General features: G+C 41.6%; 1 protein-coding gene across 2 annotated transcripts in view; it reads right to left on the reverse strand.

Annotated features, from left to right (window-relative positions):
* Positions 1-22,393, reverse strand: part of Ntrk3 (neurotrophic receptor tyrosine kinase 3) — a 372,713-nt gene that overhangs the window by 102,671 nt on the left and 247,649 nt on the right. Inside the window, exon 13 of one of the 2 annotated variants that reach the window (XM_055623069.1) lies at positions 658-792. The exons of the other annotated variant lie outside the window; for it this stretch is intronic. Coding sequence (XP_055479044.1) covers positions 658-792 — 135 coding nt within the window. The remainder of the gene's footprint in view (positions 1-657; positions 793-22,393) is intronic. 2 annotated transcript variants of the gene reach the window in all.

Genomic DNA, 22,393 nt, shown 5'->3' on the forward strand with positions numbered 1-22,393 from the left:
CCTACTTATATGTGGTGGGGTGAGAGTAGATAAACAGATAAACCCCAGCTTTCTATGAAAGCTGTATGAGGGAATGGAGACGGCACAAAGGGCCCTGAGTAGTGGGCATGATTTGGAGTGACTTAAACAGAGTTCAACTGTATTGAGGCTTCCCTGCTCCCCCTGCTTAGAAGACAGTATAATCAAAGCAGGGATGAGTCATTTGGGTTGTTAAGTTGCCCTTTCTGCAAGGAGTGAGATCAGTTTATGATAATGCAGGGTATCGCCTTTGTTTATGACATCATGTTAAGGGGAAGTTCGGTTGTCTGCAGGCTATGATATGTTCTGTGCTGAGCCTCAGGCAGGGGATCTCTGGCACTTGACAGGGCGGGACAGGAAGTCCAGAAATCTGGGCAGCTTGCTGAGGTTTATGATTCCACTGCTTCTCTCCAGGCCATGGTCCCTCTCTTGCTTTTCTACATTGCTTACATTAGCCTAGGAAAGCTTCTTCCTCTGAAAGAGATTCCTCTCACCCAAGGGACTTGAGTGCTAATCCTAAGATAGACACCTACTTATAGCCTACTCCTCTGAGGGCTTATGGGTTTTTGGGTCTTAAGAATCAAAACTGGTAGGGGAGGGGTCTCACTTCATACAAAGATGTCAAAGGAAGTAACTCACCATGTGACCTTGGGTAAGACACATCCCCACTCTGGACCTCAGGTTCCTCATATATATAGTGAGTTGATGGGACTAGATGATCTCTATTGTCCTTCAAGTTTAATATCCCATGATTGTCTATGTTTGAAAAGACCCCTGGCAGAAGAGGCAGACACAGGGCATTAATGGTCAGTATTAAACCCCAAGCGCAAAAACTTGGGGAAGTTGTCTTAAATGCACAATGCCAGAAACAGAAATCAAGTGCTCCCAGCGCCTGTATCCACACTGCTTTGCCTGATTCATTTTATGTATAAAATTGAATCATTTTCCTGAGTATCACACAGTGGCATTATCAAACTGATCAAGTTGGAGTTAGAAAAAAATTTGCCATCACCATGAATTCTGTTCAATCATTTTCCTAACTTGTTTGCCCGTAAATCGTTCCCCTTACTAGTTTTAACACCTTAAATTATTCCCATTGTTATTGACCTAGGTGCTGTTCCTGAGTTGGGGATGGGCAAGAGTTTTATGACATGGGAGATAAGTCTACTGGACCCAAGATCCCCTTTTTGGCTTCTTATCCCACAGAAGAACTGTCCAAGAGGGAAGTGGTATGATAAGGCATGATGATGAGGTAGAGGGAGGTATGCCTTCAAATTCTTCTTGTCATCATCAGGGCAAAAACCTCACAACAAGAAAGGTTACAGTTTCTGTGGCGAGTCTAAGTCTACAGGCTTCATGAAGGTGATCACATTATAGTTTCTGAGAAAGATCTCTCCTCTAGAGACCATGCAACATCCTTGGGCCCAGAAAGGCTGCATGTCAGATCTATTACAGACCAGGGCCAAACCTGCCTCAGTCCCTGCCAAGGTCCCTAAAGCTGCCTCTAAACACGGACGTTTTCCCATATGAGCCAGGATCTGAAGTTTGTTTTCTCTGGAACGCTTTCCCGGGTGGAGCCTTTCCAAGATTCTAAAAGCTGAAGCTTGATAGCATAGGAGGCACTACTCCAAACGCCTGCATCCCCCTGCCCCCACTCCTCATAACAACCCCAGAAGTTGAAGAAAAAACAATTGCCCAGAGGAGGTCAGGGAAGATCTGGACCACAGGAGATGTAAGGAAAAGGCTAGATGGGCAAAGAGAAGGCCAAGTAGATGCAAACGCACTTCTGAAGAAGGCCTTGCCCACAGGTGGCCCATACCAAAAAAAATAAAAAATAAAAATAAAAAATAAAGTCTCCTATCTCCCAGCAGCCTTCCCCAGAGTCGTCGAGCATGAAGAAACTTTCGGACTCTCTGTAATTTAGAACAGAGCCTGGACATGGGGGATTGTCTAAGTCTGAGAAGCCAGCCAGAAATTCTAGGGTTGCTCCAGGAAAGGAAGGGGAGTTGTAAGGGATGAGGTTAGGAGGAAAAGGATGTGGAGCACCCAAAGGATTGAGTGAGGGGTCTTGGAACCTAACCCCAATGAACCAAGAACAGATTAACTCTGCATGGCCAAATCCTCTGTATTCTCAGCAGTATGGAAAACTCAGTCCCTAGTCCCCATGGCTGTGCAATGCAAAAGAAAGCCCGACATTTCAAACCTCTGTTTCCCCAACAGCTGTATAAACCCCAAGCATCTCTTCCTGGCTGAGGTTTCCACTCTGCAGACTGACTAGCAGCCAACAGCTCTTTAGCATCTCAACTGATGAGCATCTTCCTGTGTCTCCTGCCTACACTTACTTCATCTAACTTTGGAATTGCAAGGGCTTCTCCTTCTGTTCCCTTTTGTTACCTAGCCTACTCATAAAGCACTTATTTTAGGTACCACTGGATTACTTTCCTATCCTGTCTCTTCAAGTGCAGTTGTCATCTCCAAGTTGTTACATCACAAGAATGAACTGAAGTGCATAGGTTTCTGGTGGTAAGGGCATGGGTAGCTTTATTAATAGAAACACAAAAGACAAGGCAATTCTGGAAGGAGCGCTACCCTGCCCCAGTTAGCCTATCATGCTTTTGACGGTCTCCCCACCTTTCCTCCAGTGGTGAGAGTAAACTGTTATTGAACCACAATTCAAACAGACCTAGGATAAAGAATGAGTCTGAAGCAAAGCCCCTATCAGACATACCACCAATCACCACGGAGTCCAAAGCTTCATAATCATGTCAGCCATTGTGTAAGGTCAGTATCCTCCAACATCCTCAAACATGTGTAATAAATATTAACTCAACCATATTCTCAAATGTTTCTAATGCTATTTTGTAGCAGTTTGAACTTGAATATAGATCTTTCTAACTCCAAAATGACCTTGAAATGACCTGCATTTCAAATAAGATCCTTTGATGATAAACCAATTCTTAGGAAGAAGTGTAGGGAGAAACCCAAGAGAGTGGTAGCTAGGCCATTCTCCGGTGGAGAGGAACCTGCTCTCTCCAGCAATACTTTAGAAGGCTGGGTTTTCTTTCCTCAAAAACATCTAGAGAGCCACATGTATGCCACTCCCCTCACCCAGCACATCACAGATGTGCCTTCCCCCCAGATCCCTATCACCCTGGCAGGAACATGTTTCTTGGATTGGGATTTTCCAGTAAGGAATCTCAAACTTAACTGCCCTTGGTATTATTTTCTGGAGTACATGCTAGGAAGGATGAAAAATAATGGAGGAGGAGGAGGAGTGAGGAGGAGGAGGAGGAGAAGGAGGAGGAGGAGGAGGAGTGAAGAGGAGGAGGAGGAGGCAGTAAGGAGTGCAGCAAGAAAAGAAAATTTCAAAACAGCCATGATCACAGAAATGATGGGAAAGCCTAGCACAGTGCAGGGGTAGATCTGTCCTGTGTCCTGACCTCGCCACTGCACACTGGACACTGGACAGGGTCAGCAGGAGAGTTCACCATGTTGAAGAGAGGTTCCCTCCTTGGCAACTTTTTTGCTTCATTTTCTGCTAGTGTTGTCTCCTCCAAATTCATGGGGAGAATGTCCTCGGGATCTGGGTTATGCTTGTGTTGTGCTGGACCTTTACTTTAGTAGGGCGGTTGCTCTTTGGGATCTAAGATCTTTCTTCTCCTACAATCAAATTCAACAAAAGTCCAGAAGTGTTGGCTCAACTTCTGAAGTCTCAAATCTTAGCCTTGATGGCTGCAAACTAGAGTGCTTAAAATTCACCTTCCCTTCGTAATTTAAGATAGCAAGCCTAGTCAATGGGCTACACATGGCCCAAAAACTACACTTATGCTCTCTCTCTCCTCTTTCTCTTTTCTTTCTCTCTCCCCTTCCCTCCCCTCCTTCTCCCTGTCTTTGTCTCCCTCTCTCTCTTACTTCCTTATGTTCACTATTGCTTGTTCATATTCACTCACTCTCTCTTGCTCTCTTCTCGTTCTCTCACTCTGCTTTGTCCTCTCATCCCACCTCTCAACTTCTCCCTCCCCTCTTATTCTCACCCCAAGCAAATGAATTGCAATTTTTTTGAAGTTTTACTTATTTTCCAGCATTTAAAATTCAGATGATTTCACACTTAAAATATCCCTATTTGTAGCTTCTTTTAAAAACCTATGTGATCTGGCAAAGCTGAAGAAACACTTCTGCACAGTAATAATCACCTGAGGCAGATGGTCCTGTGTTCTTGTGTTCTGTGTTCTGTGGATGAGCTGTGTGGTTCCAAGTTCACCCTGTACCACTGCTCCGTGAGCTCCTCCACCCTTTTCCTTTTTTACTCGAATGACCAGTCTTCCTACCTGAGTGGGATACTCAGCAGCCATTAGGCTATGCCTGTACATTAAAGAATACTGTAGAGGTAATGGCTTTGAGCACTCATTCAGTGTCCCCTTAATACAAAACTAATCCTTCTCTGGTCATGGTTGACAATTACAAAGAAAGCCCTAGAAACCTATAGCAGAACATCAAGCCTGTCGTTTCAAAGATAGGAGACAGCTCAGGAGCACAGCTGTATGCATAGGAGGGTACTTTGTTGAGTAATGCGGTTCTCAATAAGAAAATGTGTTTTGGCTAGTAAGGTGACTCAAGCAGATAAAGGTGCTTGCATTCAAGCCTGAGGACCTGAGTTTAATCCTTGACATTCATACAGTAGAAAGAGACTTACACAAGTTGATCTCTTACACCTACATATGTACCCTGAAATACACACACACACACACCTGTACAAATGCATTAAGTAAATATAATTCTTAAACAAAAGAAAACATATTGGGGGCCATCAAAAAAGAATAAAACAAAAGTGCCACTGCTAAAAGTGAATGTGGCAACTGTGTCATCCACAGTGCCTGACGTAAAATATGTGAGAAACAGTCCTCGGGCTTTTAAATACAGCTTTCGTGTTTCCTACAGGACATACAATATCATAAATTTTTCTGGCTCCAACATAGGGCGCTCTTTTCTGAAAAGATGCCCCAATACTGCTGGGAAACTATGGAATGAAATTTCCAGGCCCACTAGCCAGCAAGGCCAAATCATGTTTCAGCTGCGTAGAGCTGGCTAAGAAGCGGGGGCTGAGGCTAAAGGCACCCCCTTGTGTAATCATGCCCATGGAAGTCAAACAGGAAGACGGTCAAGTCGGGGTGAGACAAAAGCACACAGAACACTCGGATCCTCAGACAGAAGCAGGAGTCCTAGGAAAATCTTGGAGCTCTCAGATCATTCCTAAAGAGTCCTATAAGCATCTCACACAAAAGGGGAAAGGAATGCTGGGGGATAGTGACCTTGGCATTGACTGTCCCAACGATAGGCTGATCTTGGTTTGCAAGAGTGAACTGTTATCCCCCTCAAAAAGTAAAATCCCTTCCACCCCATGACATGAATAAAGATACCTTTCAGAGCTAAAACACTCTATACTCTCAAGAGCAATATCATAAAACATTTCTACTGTCCTCAAAGTTTGCTATATAGGGGATGACATGAGGTCATTGGGCATCTCTTTCTTGATTAATTAAGAAGAAAGAAAAAAACAGGTATTAATAATCCACCTGCATTTCTTTCCTTCATTTCAAATATCTTTTATGATAATTATGGTTTTTCCTGTTTCGTGATTCTTTGTATTATTTTCTCTTTTTTATTTTAATTTATTTTTTTTTATTTATTAAAACTTATTCAATTTGTATCCCAGCTGTAACCCTCTCCCTTGTCCCCTCCCGATTCCGCCCTCCCTCCCTCTTCTCCTCTCATGCCTCTTCCCCAGCCTCATTCAGAAAGGTAAATGGGATAGATATCTGAAGAAGGCGAAAACAAGGAACAAGACAGGAGCCTACCACAGAGGGCCTCTAAGACTCTACCCAGCAGGGTATTAAACAGATGCTAAGACTCAGCCAAACTTTGAGCAGAGTGCAGGGAATCTTATGAAAGAAGGGGGAGATAGAAAGACCTGGAGGGGACTGGAGCTCCATAAGGGGAGCAACAGAACCAAAAAATATGGGTTCGGGGATCTTTTCTGAGACTGACTCCGATCCAGGGTCACGCATGGAGATAACCTAGAACCCTTACACAGATGTAGCCCATGGCAGCTCAGTCTCCAAATGGGCTCCCTAGTATGGGGAACAGGGGCTGTCTCTGACTTGAACTCAGTGGCTAGCTCTTTGATCACCTCCCTTTGAGGGGGATTGCAGCCTTACCAGGTCACAGGGGAAGACAATGCTGCCAGTCTTGGTGAGACCTGATAGGCTAGGGTCAGATGGATGGGGAGGAGGACCTCCCCTATCGGTGGATTCTTTTCAAATGTTTAAAATATCTGTAAAATGGAGAGAATATCTAAACCCTGTGCTCAGTGCCTAGCATTAACAATTTTCAATCTTTTGGTATCTTCTTTTCAGCTCTTTTGAAGACAGTCTATTACAGTAATGACCAAGAACTCACCTGTGTGCATCTAATATCGTTTCCTACACCAGAGCTAACCATAGTTCTGAAACAACTGACCGACACAGGCACTCCTACTGACATATGCAGCTACAGACAGATTATAGTACTGTTTTGCATAGTCTTTCAACTCTAAAATAAGTTTGATTTCTGTTTTGTGAAACAAGGTTTCACATACTCAAACTGGCTTCAGAGTTGCTACTATATAACTGAAGAATATGGTAGTTTGGGTAAGAAATGCCTTTGTAAATTCACGTATGTGAATATTTTCCCCAGTTGGTGGCACTCTTTGGGAAGGTTAAGGAACCTCTAGGAGTTAGAGTCTTGTCAGAGGAAGTGTGTAACAGGGAGTGGGCTTTTATTATATCGGCTCATTCCACTTTCTGTCTCCCCCTTGTTCTCTCCTTTCTATGTGTGGACAGAAGCATGACTGTATGATCAGCCAGATGCCTGCCCCTGGATGGACTCTAGCCCTCTGAAACTGTAAGCTAAAATAGATTCTTTTCTCCCTTCAGCTGCTTTCTTTTGGATGCTCTGCCTCTGCAGCATAAAGATAGCTTGACCTGCAATCCTGATGCTTATCCACCCATTCCTCAAATACTGGGCTTACAGGCTTACCCCACCAAACCTAGCAAAATGGAATGCTTTCTGGCACTGATGTGTTTACTTTCAACTACCAACTTTATTAAGTCATTTGTTTGTTGCTGTTTTATTTTCCTAAGATGCCAGGAATGGAACCAAGGACTCTTTGCATGGTAGGCAAGCATTCTAACACTGAGCTTTATCCCCAGCCTTTCATTTATTGATTTCTAATTGACGGTATCCATTGTGTTAATGTTACAAATTATTTTCCAGTTCTATCAACTGCTAGTTATTTTTTAATTTTCTATTATTTAAAAAGTTGCAATAATCTTTATGACCAAAGTCTACACAAATATGGAAGCAACACTCTGGAACAGTAGTTAACAATTCTCCATAAAGAGCCAGATAGAAAATATTTTAAGCTACGGATACTGTACGGTCCCTTTTGCATCTACCAAATTCTGCCAGTATGGCCTGGAAGCAGCCACAGACAAAAGGAAACAGAACACATCCCCCCCCCCTCCAAGAAAACTTTATTTACAAAAGTGGCAGGAGCCAGACTGGCACAGCTTTGCATTCCTGCTCTAGAGCCTTGCTTCTCAAATGTGGGCATGTGGATGAACCAGCAGCATTCGCAACAGCTGGGAGCCTGCTGGAAGTGAAGGTGTTTCCCGATCACTGAATTAACATCTGCATTTTAACAAGCTCTTCAGGTGATCCCTGTGCACAGAAACATTTGAGAAGCACATCTTTTGAGGGTGTTCCTTTGGAGTACACAAATCCTCCACTCTACCCTATTGCCAAATATTTTCACATAGTTCATAATACTCATACTTCTGTACTCATTAAATGGATGAACATCTTGCCTGGCAATTCTATACTTGATAATACCTGACACTTGTCCTTCCGAACTGATGAGTGGCAGATGTTTCCATGTAACTGCAACAGAAATTTCTGAGGTAGAATCATAGGTGTTACCCTTGTCTTATTTGTGGGAATCTTAAATTATTCTGTACGCAGATCCTATTGGCTGTACACTCTGAAATGTGTTCTCTTAGTCTATTGTTTATCTTTTAACTTTATACAAAGGTCAAAGGACGTAAGGGTTTAAATTAATGTGTTCATATGCTGGCTGTGTTGGTACATGCTTACAATCCCAGCACTCTAGTGTCTGAGGCAGGAGAATTGCAAGAAATTTCAGGCAAGACTGGGCTACAAAAATTATGATGTACTCAGATGTATTCATCTTTCATTTCATGTTATTTATAACCTGTTTCAAGGACTGTTTAGCTCCTCAAAGTCAAGCCATATTCTCTTATTAAAGGCCTATATTCCACATGGAAGAATTCTGAATATTTTATGCAGGGGCTCTTCACTCAAGGATGTGCAACATAATCACCCTCATAAGTGTGCTGCTCTTGGTGTACATCTAAAGTGTGAGGAAAAGGGGGAATTGTGCAATTTCGCAGTAAAAAACATGGCAAACACCCTAGCTATGTGATCAAGGTTAATAATCTCCCTGTGGCTACCCATGTGTTTAAGCATACATTCATCTTGACACGACGTGATGAGAATAATTCAGTGTCTCTCTGGTATTTCTCCCCCCAAAAGCTATCACCCCAGTTGATAAGCCTAAAGTGATATACATTCTTCATAAAACCTGACCAATGAGGCTAAAAAAGACCTGGTCACTAAACACAGTGTGGTCAGAGAAAAGATAGTGGGGAAGGGGGTCGTGAAATCTGGAGAGCATTGCCTTTACTTAACATGACTGTACCTGCAGTGGCTCTGATAACAGAGTATGGCTACAGTGGCAGAAGCTGAATGAAGGAGAAACACACGGCGCCTCATTGACTATTGAAACTTTTCTGACTATTGAGAACTACTTTAAAATAAGGTCAGCGGGTAGGGGGAAAACTATGTGTTTGAAACTTCACTCATGTCATGACATTCAACTATCTACTTACTAGAGCTACATAGCTAAGGATGACCTTGAATTCCCGATCCTTTTGGATTCAGTGCTCAAGTGCTGGGCTTACAGGCATGTTCTACTATGTGGAGAAAAATGGGACACTTTCTATGTTGCTATGTGTAGCTTTTATTCGTTGACTCAATTTATTTTCTTTTTTGTTTCATATTCTTGTAATTCTGGAAATAGAACCTACTGTCCATGCACACATTATATCTATATGTCCATATTTTCAGAATGCTCCACATACTTATTGTGTAATCATTACTGTTGTGTATTTATCACATAATAATATAGAAGTTGGCACATCTCTTGCTGTGTTAATGCCTTTTAATATGCTGTAGTATTTGATTTTATTTTTGCCAAACATTATTTGTTTTAAGTTAAATTTTCTACTTGTGATTATGTAATCTGCTGCTGCTGCTGCTGCTTTTGTTATTAAACCATGTCCTTGCTTGCTTTGTGAGAGGAAGGGGCATGTGTCATGGTACTTATAGGGAGGTCAGAAGACAAGCTGTGGAAGTAAATTCTCTCTTTCCACCCCTCGGGTTCCTGGAATTGAAGTCAGGTCACCAAGTTTGCCAGCAGCCCCTTAACTTGCTGTATTATCTCACTGGCCGTTGTTTTTATTTTCAGATAGAGTCTTACTACGTATCTCAGGCTGACCTCAGACTCAGTATGAAGTGCAGGCTGACTTTAATCTTGCAGCCCTTTGATCTCATCCTTCTGAATGTTAATATTATAGAAGTGTATGGGTAGAAATGCATTTATTTTCATTTATCTATCATGGTTTTAGCAGCTTAGCAGAACACCTTAATTAACAGCTCATTTACAAATACCCTTAGATATTGTGTATAGGCTGAACATACACCATTCACAATAAGAACTGTCAACTGTCATTCCAAGACGTTTTTATTCTTGTCTTACTATATTGGCTAAATTCTACAGATTATTTTTCAATGAAAATCGATAACCATTCTTATCATTAGATTTTTTTACATATTTCATAATTTTATATTATAAATCATCTAGAGAGTGGGAAATTTTTCCTGATGTTCTTCATTTCCCCCCTTGTTGCTCTCCTGTATTTTCTCATTTGCTGCTGCTGCTGATTCCAGGTAGCCCTTTGGAGCTTTTGAACAAACACTCTTATGAGGTTGGAGCCCTACAGGATAATGCAGGGAATACAGCACAACAGCCTTCAATAAAGTGAGTGCCTTATCTAAAAGGCGGAATCTTTATCCCTTCTCCCTTTACTCCTGAAGGCTCAGAATTTCCTATTAGCTGAGCTTCCAGAGGGGAGAAGCTTATTCTTTTCTTTTTTTTTTGGGGGGGGGGGCTATATTACTCATTGTAGAAGTCTGTTTCTCCAGTGCACGGCTTAGAGCAGGGCCTCCTGTCTGGTCTCTGGGCAGTCTGGCATACGTACATTTCTGAAGATTCCTCCAGAGAGAAATACAAATCTTTGCTCTTATGTTTGCTTCTAGACTTTGGTCACATTACCAGAACGAATGTTCCTCTGTTCATCATCTTTTATTTCTGTACCACTTCTGGCCACAAGGTTATTTATTTGTTTTGCTGAACAGCCATGTCTCCTGCTTTCTTTTATTGTTATATATTTGGTGCTGAGGATGTACACTAAGCATGAACCTACTGTACCATCTGGATCAAAGCCCAGTCATTTTTCATTCTCTCTGCATTCAAGGAAGAACATTATTTCCTTGGTTACAAAATTACTGTTTTTACTGCTTCTTTCCACACAGTACTCTTTCCTGATATTTAAAAAGGCGCCCAGGCCAACCACTAAAACATGGCACATTTTACCAAGCTCATGCTTATGCATCATCCAGTCCTTCTTTAGGGTCTCTGTTTGGGAGCATCTTAATATGATCCCCAGACTCTACCCCTACTGCATAATTATCTGTATCTCCAGTCATTACTATTCTATTTCCTTTTTTTTTTTTTTTACAGAAACCTACATATGGTCACCTCTACCTTTTGATATGTCCATATAACAAGTTTCTAATTTAATGAGTGACAAGTGATGCCCTACATGTACTATTCTGTGCCGCTTTAATTCCTTAGCTCATTTAAGTATCAAGATTTCCCATGACTTAGTTTCAACCCTAATCCTAACTATTACTGAATAGTCACATTTTCCTCTCCATAATGCAAATTCTAGTTGGTCATAGAAAAGACATGTGCGCGTGTTCAAACACAAGAGTGTACCTGTGCATGCATACACACAAACACACACACATACTTTGAAGATTACCAATGGTGACTCCATGACCAAATTTTCTCCACTCCTTTTAATTAATTAATTAATTAATTAATTAATTAATTAATTCCATTTACATCTTTGTCATAGGCCCCTTCCTCCTTTCCTCCCAGTCCTTCCATATCCCCTCTCCTCAGAATAGGCTCCCTTCCCAGACATCCCAGCTCATCTAATAAACACGAGGGCTGAGTTTGCCTTCTTCCCCTGTGGTCTGGTGGGGAAGTCCCATCAGGGGAAGTGATCAAAAAGCAGGCAACATAGTCCATGCCAGAGATATCCCCGCCCCTCTAACTAGTAGGCACATGTCCTATTTGTATGGTGGAGCATCTTTCAGGTGTATGGGATACAAAGCTAAACAGAGAATTCTCAGCAGAGAAATTTTGAATGGTGTAGAAGCACTTAAAGAAATGCTCAGCGTCCTTAGTCATCAGGGAAATGCAAATCAAAACGACTCTGAGATTCCATCTTACACCTGTCAGAATGGCTAAGATCAAAAACTGAAGTGACAACATGTGCTGGCAAGGATGTGGAGAAAGAGGAACACTCCTCCATTGCTGGTGGGAGTGCAAACTTGTACAACCACTTTGTAAATCAATCTGGCACTTTCTCAGAAAACTGGGAATAGCCATACCTCAAGACCCTGCTATACCATACCTAGGCATACACCAGAAAGTTGCTTCTCCACTCCATTTCAGTTTGATACTACCACACAGTGTGGCTTCCTGACTCATCCAACATCAAACAGTGCATAACTCTGATTTTTTTTTCTGCCCTTCTTTCTATTGGGTTTTCTATTCATCCATTCTCTGGTGGCTTCTCAAGCATCATCCTCTTATCCTTGGATACTCAAAGCTTTGTTGTGAGATCACACTACCCCACCACCACCACCAGCAGCATCTGGGATATTTAAAGACGTGCAGAATCTCAAATTCTACTCAATCCAAATCAATCTCCACAGCCGAAAAGCCAAGTATTTAAAGTCACCACCATCCTCAAAATTACCCAGACCCAAACACTTGGAGTCATTCTCATTTTTTGTCAATGTCTTCCTTATACCCATGTTTAATTAAATGTTAGGTTTCAGGTGTTTACTCCGTAATATTTCACGTACACATTTCAATCCCCGCTTTGTAAAAGAATAACAAAAAGACCTGGAGACAAACAGATCTGGCTTTCAAATCCTTGTTCTCTACTGCCTACCAACTGTATATGACCTCAAAAAATTATTTAAACTTCCCTGAGCCTCAATTTCCCTTCTGCTAAATGAGGATATCGTTATGTACGTCACAGAAGCTCTAATAAGGAAATAAATAAATAAAAGCATTCAGATCAACAGCTGAAACATGGTACAATTTACCAAGTGTCGTCTCATGCTTTCTCACGCCCCACTCCTACTTTAAGGTCACAGTTTGGGGGTTCCTCAACCTGTTCCCCAGATTCCATTCATTATATTAATTCATCCCACATGCCATGATCTAACTGCATCAAGAAGACAACACATTCAATAATCCACTACCGTGTTCAGAAGTTTCCTGTGAGAAAGTACCCCTGCACTGACACCCCCATTAAGTACCGGCTGCCACCCCAGTCTTACCATTCCCCATTTTCAACAGCCATCATGGCCTTATCCTCTCTTCTCCATTCACACCCTGAGGTCCAGGAGACACTAACTTGACCATACCGTGCATAGTTCAGCTTCTGCCCTCACTCCTATGGAATGCCACTCTCCTCGCTTATTCTCAAGCTTACTTTTCTTATTCAATTCCTGCTCAACCTTTAAATCATGCAACTAAGATCACTTTCTTTAGATCACCTGGCAGTGACTTGTGAATGTCTATGTTTTTTTGTTCTATTGTCTGAAGCCATTTTAAACACATGCACTACAATAAAACTTTTCATATATTTCCTTATCACTTCTCACTTGTTTTTTTTTAATAAACAAAACTTTACAATCAATATCTATAATCATTTGCATCTGCCCAGGTAATGAGTTAAATGTTGTATGTAACATTCCTCATACAACTTCTCTGGCATCTTCATGACATGAGAATGGTTGTGGCACCCAGTTTGCAGATGGGAAAGCAAATGTTAATAATTCATGCAGTCTCCCTTTAATAAGACCCAGAGCCAGGATTTCAGGCCAGGCTTTCTTATCCTAACTCATATGCTCTTAAACCCTCTGCATATTATACAGAAGAAAAGTTTAGCGCATTTCCTAAAAAAATAAACCAGATTTTTAAAGAATAGACTTGTTTTTTAGAACGATGTGATTTGATTTCTCTCTGTGTGTGAGAATCTCTGTAGCAATATATTACATTAGTCTCAAATCCTACTTTACTATCTTGACATTTAAAAACAATTTTATGGATCATAAATGATTACTATGGTAGCTTCAAAATAACTCTGTGAGGTATGTAAAAATCTTACCACCAATTCCTCTTATCTCAAACTTGATTTTGTGACCCTAGAAACAAAATCCTCAAGTCCCATATGGTACCCCAGAATGTCTGACTTTTCTTGAAGACATGACCATATTGTTCAGGATGTGTTCAGCAAGAGGCAAAGGCCAGAGTCTAGCAGGAAATGTTATCAATAAAGTCTGAATCCTAGCTGGTATCAATTTTAAGCAGGTTATCTTAGAACAGAGTCTGCAATAATAGAATCAGATCATTGGCACATTCTAAATTGACAGCCCTAAAATTAAATAGCATAAATCTATACATTACTTTATTGGCTCCAGAGTTCTTTGATTCACAATGAACTTAATGAAGATGACCAAGGAGCGAAGAAGGCGGAAAAGAGATCTACCAGATACCTGTCAGAAACAACATCTATAGAGAGCCTTTCTCTTAAAAGTTATTTAAAAAACAATAGGACAAGTGCACACAAACAGAAATAGTATCCATTTTGCTGGTGAAATTATGATGTTCTCCCCAAAGACTCAGAAGATAAGGGCTAGGATTGTAGTTCGGGGCAGCAACATGTACCAAGGATGTACTGGATCCTGGGTTTGATCCTCAGCACCACAAAATACAAATAATTATAAACAAAGCAGGTTCATTACATCTACCTGCTTGCAGAGGGCCTGTGTGACTCAGACTGTGAAAGGTCACGGAGCCTCAGCACTTTGTGGTAGCTATGGAGCTTGAAACAGATGCCAGCCAAAAGCTTCAAAGCCCCCTTTCCCTGTGCTCAAAACATCCGAAAAACTGACACATGGTGGGGCCTTCTATGCCCATTAATATGTACAGAGTTGAGTAAAGAGAGACAATAATAAAACTGGAAAGAAAGACTTATTGCCAAAAGAATCCTAAAATTCCATGCCAGGAATGTGAGGGCCACACCTTTCTAAGCCTACAAAAGGAACATTTTGCAAACAACTGAGTATCAACCTTCCAGAAGCCAGGTTTAAAAAAAAAAAAAGTAACTTTTTAGAAAACTGGGGCTCAATGACAAATAATTATGATAGGAAGAATATATAAGTGGGCATCTAGGAAGGTACCTACCCACAGTTAAGGGGGGAAGGAACAGTCACATGATCACAAGTGGGAGGAAAGATGTGATGAGAGATATAGAAAGGTATAGGGATACAATTTTAAAGCAAGGTAGGGGTACAGCATGGAAAAGCATAGCAAATAGAGGGTGGTTGCTGGTATAATTGCAGTGGCTCCAAGGCCTCAGGATATGACTTTATTTGGAAACAAGGGGAAATAAATAGGATGGCCTCCTAATTATTATGTTTTTTTTTTTTTTTTATAAAAACATAATAAGCCAGGAGAGATTTGGTCACACACACACACGGGAGGGAGGGTGGATGGAGACAGAGAGACGCAGACAGACAAAAAGACATAGAAAGAATACTCCAAAAGCATAAAGGCAGAGATCTAATAACACAATTGCAAGCTAAGGGATACCCGATAGTAAGCATTGCAAGCTGGGAGAGAGCTGGAATGCAGCTGGTCCTCCAACCTTTAATGGAAACAAGGCTCTGTTAACACACTGAGTTTGAAAATTCTCTGTCCCAAAACTCTGAGATACTAAATTACTTCTGCTCTAAAACATGGTGCTTTGTTATGGCATTTCTAGCAAACCAAAAGGGATTACATTCCCAGAAAAGGAAGGTATATCATTTTCCTGGAACATAGAACAGAGTGAGTGAGGAATAGGGAGTGGCTCAGTAGGTGAGATCAGGACCACTGTGTAGGGTACTAGCTGTGAATCATTTCATGGAAATGGGACATTGCCCATTTTTGACCAGGCTGCAGCTACGCTGCACAGAGAGGCTAGACGCAGGAACTGGCACAAATCAACAAACAGAGAGATGAAGATTGACGGACTGATAGGTAGAAGAATGAAGACAGATCCATGATAGATCGATAGAGATAGACAAGAACATGACAGATTTGGATGAAATAATGCACCTTCAACTGATGGCGACAGTCTGTCTACTGAATGTTATAAAACAGTTACCAGGTGCTGAAATATGTTACCTGCCTTTAAAAACAATTTTGCATAAGTCTGTGAGAATAAAAGTCCTGTAAATTTTCACAACATAGTGACCCAAAGAGATCCTGCATAGCAAATCCACCAGCCAACCGTGACTCACCATGTGCCTCCATCCTCAGGGTGCTACAGTGGAGGTGGGAACAGACAGAAGACAGCAGGAAAGGCTTTTGTCTTAAATATAGTGCAGGGCGAGTGCTAGAGCGCTCCTAGGAGCTAAGTGTGTGTTAGCAAACCAGCCTCCTTCAGGGGAATGATGTGGGATGAGAGGCCACAGAGTTGATTAACTTGGAGCAGACAATGAAGACAACCAGAGTCTGGTGAGTCCCGAAGAATTTGGAAGAGACTGTGACTTGAAATCATGGACCGAATTGGAAGGACAAAAGAAAGACCGGCAGGGGCCAAGCTGGGTTAGGCTCCTTAGAGTGGGGACAAGCGACCAGATCATAAATATCTTAGGCTTTTGTGAGCCATACGGTCTCCATTGCAACCGCTCGGCTCTGCCATGGCGGTGCGAAAGCATCTTCAAGCCACGAAGAGTGAATGAGAGTGGCTGTGTTCCAGTTGACTTTATTTAGGGACACCGAAATTTGAATTTCATGCAATTTTCACATGTTAAAAACGATGATGCTTCTTTTGAATCTGTCCAACCATTTAAAAATGTAAATACCAGTCTTGGCTTAGCTCGAGAGCTATGTGAAAACAGACAGTAGGCACTATTAGACCTGTGGTCTGTAGCTGCTGACACTTGGTTTTAAAGGTGCCTGTACCAGCATGGACAAGCAATAAAGTAGTAATGAGATTACTGGAGAGCCCAGAGGGAGGATACTAGAGAAAGCCAGAGGCAGAATTTATGCAAATCTAAAACTTGACAATTGATTAAATGTAGAAGAGGAAAGAGGAAATAGGGTCTGGGATCCCCCCACCCCAATTCTCTAGCGTGAATAGCAATAGGACCACTAATAACATCGCAGGACTCCAAATAGGAGCCAGTGATAAGCCGACACAGACCTCAGAGTGCATGCTTGCAACTCTAATTATAGCAATACTTAGAACAGGGATTATGAACCATAACCCAGGGCTTTAAGACCCTTGGCAACCCCCAGCTTTGAGCAGTAATAGCTCAGAGCTCACTCCCTCTCGACTTGAGAAGAGCCTGTGGAAGAGCTGGCACTGGCACAGGTTTACGTTAGGGACTTTGGTGTTTTGTAAGAATTCTTTGTATTCTCCATCGTTCGCCGTACATCTGCTACCCCGGGCTGCAGGAGATGAGACAATGCAACACATGCACTGCTCACTGGCCCATTTTCTCTTCTGTAAATCCGGACGCCAGCAGCCGTCAGAGTAAAATGTCACTCCTGTGACTGACGTGGCAACAGTTAAAAGGGCAAGCTCTCAGTTATACTTTGAGGTGGTAGTCAAACACAACTAACAGCAGCATGAGCTCAGCCCCTTCCTATCTGCATTATAGGGAATGCAACACTTTCCTCAAAGGCCACAGAAACTGCAGACATATGTGCCATGTGCCCTGCAGTTTTATACCAGCAGGAGCTTTGTGCTGACGCTTGTACTTCAGGGCCTGGGAGGTTCAGGAAGTACATGTCAGTTCCTGGTCGCACTCAACATAAACTGCACTCTGGTTCCAAACAGATTCCAAAAGCAGCCTACAGGCAGTATGTAACCACACAGCCATACCTGAGCTGAAGGGAGAAACAACGGCATGAAAGGATAGGAAAATGATGACTTTGAACTCTGTAGAATCTCTTCCATCTAGTCTATGGCTCCTGCCAAGTCCCCAGGCAATGAGGATGTGAACACAGCAACTATGAATTCATCGCTTTCTGTGGCCTTCTCTGACCTGCTATTCTACTACACCATGAGGCCATGGAATGTATCTGCCTTAAATACTCGTGAAAACAGGACACTTAGAAACTGAAGGTCCTGATGATTGCTTGTTCTATGAATGTTGATTGGCTGATCATGTGCTCTCACTCAAAGCCCCCCAACCTTCCCTATTGTTGTACACAAAATCACATGTCATGTATCATGTAAGTACCAGGGCCCAGAAGAATCTGAATGTGTCAGTCTGGGAAGGCAATCATGTTCTTACACACTGTAGAGACCTTAAACCTTCCCAAATATCATCCATAATCAAGCTTTACCAAGGTGTTTTGTTGTTGTTGTTCCTAAGGGAAATATATATAATCACGCCACCTTTCCTAGTCACAAAGCCTGAAAAAGTTGCAGCACAGGCATTTTGATAAGACTTGTATCCTTTCAGGGTATTTGTGGAGGACCCAAAGCTCACATCATACTATGATGTGGCTCCGTTATTTTGTCTCAAAGACTTAGTGTTTAAATTGGCAAAATGCAAATAGAACTTTCCTACCTTCATTCTCGCAAAGATAAGCATTTTTTTCAACAAAATATAGAAGTCGTCTTGACAGTGAAGCATTTCTCAACATCAGCACAATTGACATCATGGACTGTGTAATTACGGCCATTGAAGGTGCCTTGCAGGATGTGTGGCAATAGATCTAGCTTCTGTTCACTGGACAGTAATATCTTCCTACACCCCACTGTAACCATTAATAATATCTCCAGACACGGTCACCTGCCCCCTGATGGAAGAATCATGCCAATAGTTAGAAACTATTGCTATGGCATATGTAAGGGGAGCATCACATTGCGACCTGAACTTCACTGAAACTTGTACTTTGGGAACTGATAGATGTAGGACCACGGGTGCTAGCCACACTTGTGTTTTCAACATAGCATGTTCTCAGTCTGCTCAGAGCCCATAGACCATAAAGAAGGGCAGAGAATTTCACATCTGCCTGCTGTGACTACAGAACCAAGCTGTGAGCAATGTAGCCGTGACACCTTGGCTCCTTGTGCTGTGAGGCAGTGGCTATTCCAGCTGTAGGTATCCACACAGAGGCTGGGTGTGCCATGGTTTTATGCACCAAGGCTGTGGGGGCCAAGGAAGCAAGCAACCCTTATCATACTCTTAGGAATGAGATTTTTAAACCATATAAATTCATATTCTAATGCATTTTTAAAATTCATGTAAACTCACTACCAGCGGCCCCTTATTATGCCCCATTAAGGAGTTTAATTACTTTTAATCAGAGGCTTTCCTAGATGACCAGAAACAGTAACTAGAGAAACTTCAATAGCCATTATGCCAACCATGAGCAATGCAGAGTCCATTGAAGCAATCGCCGGCACAGCAATCATACTAATTAAAGGCCCCCAGAAGAGTCAAGATAAAAATGTCAAACGAGATTTGTTCTGGACTTCAATGATTTACTGCCTCACATAATCAGGTTCCAATAAGTCTGGGGAAAAAAGCCTTGCTAGGGAGGAGGGGGAGCATCGCTGGCCTCAGATGTCAAGCCATGGAGACACAGATGTGGTGTACTGCAGTAGAGAAAGGAGATTTCTGCTACCCCAAACACTGGCCTTCCCCCAAGGTTCTTTGCTTCCAGGCAGTGTTTGCCAAGCCCCCATGGGTGTCTTGGTACCTTCTCTCCTCAACCCACCACTTCTTCCAATGAGTTTGGTCAGGAAGCTGCTGCCTTACACCAATGAATGTTTTAATTAACACCCCTAATTACGCTCTGCTGGCAAGCTGTTGCATTCTCACCCAGGCCTTTGTAATCTTAAACAGAGACAGGATGGCCCCTGGGGCTTGCTGAATTGTGAGTCTAGTCAAATAGGTAAGCTTCAAAACTTTGGGCAGAGCACGAAGAGCCTTACTGAAGAAGGGGGTGGGGAATAAAAGGACCCAGAGGGGACAGGAGCTCCACAAGGAGACCAACAAAGCCAAAAAATTTGGGCCCACAGGGATCCTGCAGAGACTGATGCACCAACCCAGGACCATGCATGAAGAGAACCAAGACCCCCTGCTCAGGTGTAGCCGATAGGCAACTCAGTCTCCATGTGAATTCCCAAGTAAGGGGAGCAGAGGCTGTCTCTGACATAAACATGGTTGCCTTCTCTTTGATCACTTTCCTCTGGCAGTTTGGCCTTGCCAGGACACAGAGGAAGTGGATACAAGTAGTCCTGATGAGACTTGATAAGCTAGACTCAGAAGGCAGGGAAGGAGGGCTCCCCCTTTCAGTAGACAATGGGAAGGAGATGGAGGGGGAGGGAACCAGGAAGGGGCCACAATCAGGATAGAAAGGGAATAAACTGCAAAAAATAAAAATAAAAAATTAATAAAAAAATACTCTGACTCAAAAAGTAAGTTGCAAGAGTAATTGGAGACGATACTCAACATAGACCTCTGGCCTCCAGACATACATGCACCTGTATGTGTGTATATTCATGTGCGCACACACGCACACACACACATCTGTCAACACGTGTCCACACAGGTTAGTGAATACCCAATGCCTTGTATTCTCTGTCCTGAATTGCTGTCAAGATGACCCCTCACCCATCCTCTGAGAACATTCACAAGCTGACAAGACAAAATCAAGCAAGCTCAACTGTAAGCATCTCTACAAAGTGACCGGTGACTATGAGAGGTTTTGTCCTAGAGGCATAATTTACATTTCATAAATTTCAGTCTTTTAAATTGGATTACATAGTGGGTTTTAGTATATTCACAGTCATTGAACCAAAACCTCCGTGTAAATCCTTTACATTTTCATGTAGTCTTTCTCCCATGTCTCTCTTCCTCAATCTGACTAGCTATCTTATTTCTTCATCTTTGTCTCCCTCTCTATCTGCCTTTCTTTCTCTCCCTCTTATGGGCACGCGTACATACACACCCCCTACACAGGCAAGTAAAGTACACCCACCAATAGTTACCACCCATCCGCATTTCCTTCAGTCCCTGATAATAAGCTCTTTTACTTTCTTGCATTATGAGTTCCCTTACTCTAGACAAATCATAAGAATGGAACCTCAAAATACATGGCTCTTGAATCTAGCATATATCTTTTATCATGTTTTCAAGACTTATACTTCAGTCCTCTTTATGGTTCAGTAATATTCCATTATATAGGTACCCCATAGTCTGTAAAATGTGTTTCAGTTGATACATACTTGCATTCATTACACTTTTAAGCTATTTTTAATAACTATGCTCTGCACGTTAAAATAGAGGGCTTTTAATAGAGCCATATTTCAATTCTTTCAAAACAGACTTGGTAGATTATAAATTAACATTCGATGTTTTCAAGAAATGCCCGATTGTCTACTATCAGCAATAAGGAAGTTTTCAATTTTCTTACCTTTTTACAACACTTTTATTATACAATATATATTTTTTTAATTCTAGAGTGAAGCAACAGATAAATGTGGGTTTGTATTCTCTTAGTAACTAATTATGTTGTAGTTTGGATTATATGCTTATTTGCTATTTGTAACTCTTCTTTCAGAGAAATTTCTATTGAAATTATTTTCCCCTGTTTTCTTATTAGGTGCCGTTTTCTTATTAAGTGTCATTTTACTGAATTTGAGTGCTCTTTAGGTGCCCTGAATTCTGTTCCTTTATCAGATGTGATATTTGGATATTTTTCTCCCATTGTATAGACTGTATTTTCTATCTCTTTTTCTGTGATATCTTTTGAAATACAAAAGCTTCCCATTCTAAAATTCATTTTCACTTTTAATTTATTTGTATGTGTTAATGTTTTATGTATATAAAATGTGTGAATAAATACACAAATATGTCTGTGTGTGTGTGCGTGTGTGCGTGTGTGTGTGTGTAGAACAGAGGCTGTGTCTTCTGCAATTGCTCTCCATCTTAGTGTTTTGAGGCAGGGCCTCTCACTGAACTTGGATCTCACTTACCTAGTGAGCCCTCAGAGATCCTTTAGCCTCTCCCTCCCCAGCACTGGGATTACAGGGGCTCCCTTCCACACCTAGTTTTTGAAGTGGGTTCTAAGGATATGAACTCATATATTCATAGCCTCCTAGCTTGATGATTTCCAGTGAACACAGTTTCCTCTTGCTTGTGTTTTCAGTGTGACTTCTTACAAACCATTGCCTACTCAAAGTCTACAGAGATTAGTTACACAATTTCCTTCTAATCATTTTAATTCTTATATATAGATCTTTAGTCAACAGTGAGTTAAGTTTTGCACATGGTGTGTGATAGGGAGTGTAACTTCCATTATATGTGACTATCTGCTTCTCCCAGCAACATTGTTTGAAAAGACTATTCGATTCCTATTAAGTTCTCTCGCTGCCTCCATTGTAAATCAGTTGACCACAAATGCACACATTTTCTATTTCAAGATACTCAGGTCTATTCCATTGATCCCCGTGTCTATCCTTATGGCAATACTATATTGTCTTACTTATCATAGCTTTGTGGTAAGTTTTAAAATTGAGAAGTTAAGCCCTCCAATATTGTCCTCACTTATGAAGATTGTGAGACTATTTTGAGTCCCTTCAATTTCCATACAAAATCTAGAGCTAGCATGTCGATTTCTGTTTTAAAAAGGCAGGCTACATTTTCAGAGAGATTGTGTTAAATCTTGGATCAATTTTTGGAGTATTGCCATCTTAACAATACTAAATTCTTGTCCATATACATGTGAATCACTTGTTAAGTGAAAATACTT

This window comes from Psammomys obesus, unplaced genomic scaffold (genome assembly GCF_907164565.1).
Source record: "Psammomys obesus unplaced genomic scaffold, mPsaObe1.curated_primary_1811, whole genome shotgun sequence".
In the NCBI taxonomy this organism is placed as follows: domain Eukaryota; kingdom Metazoa; phylum Chordata; class Mammalia; order Rodentia; family Muridae; genus Psammomys; species Psammomys obesus.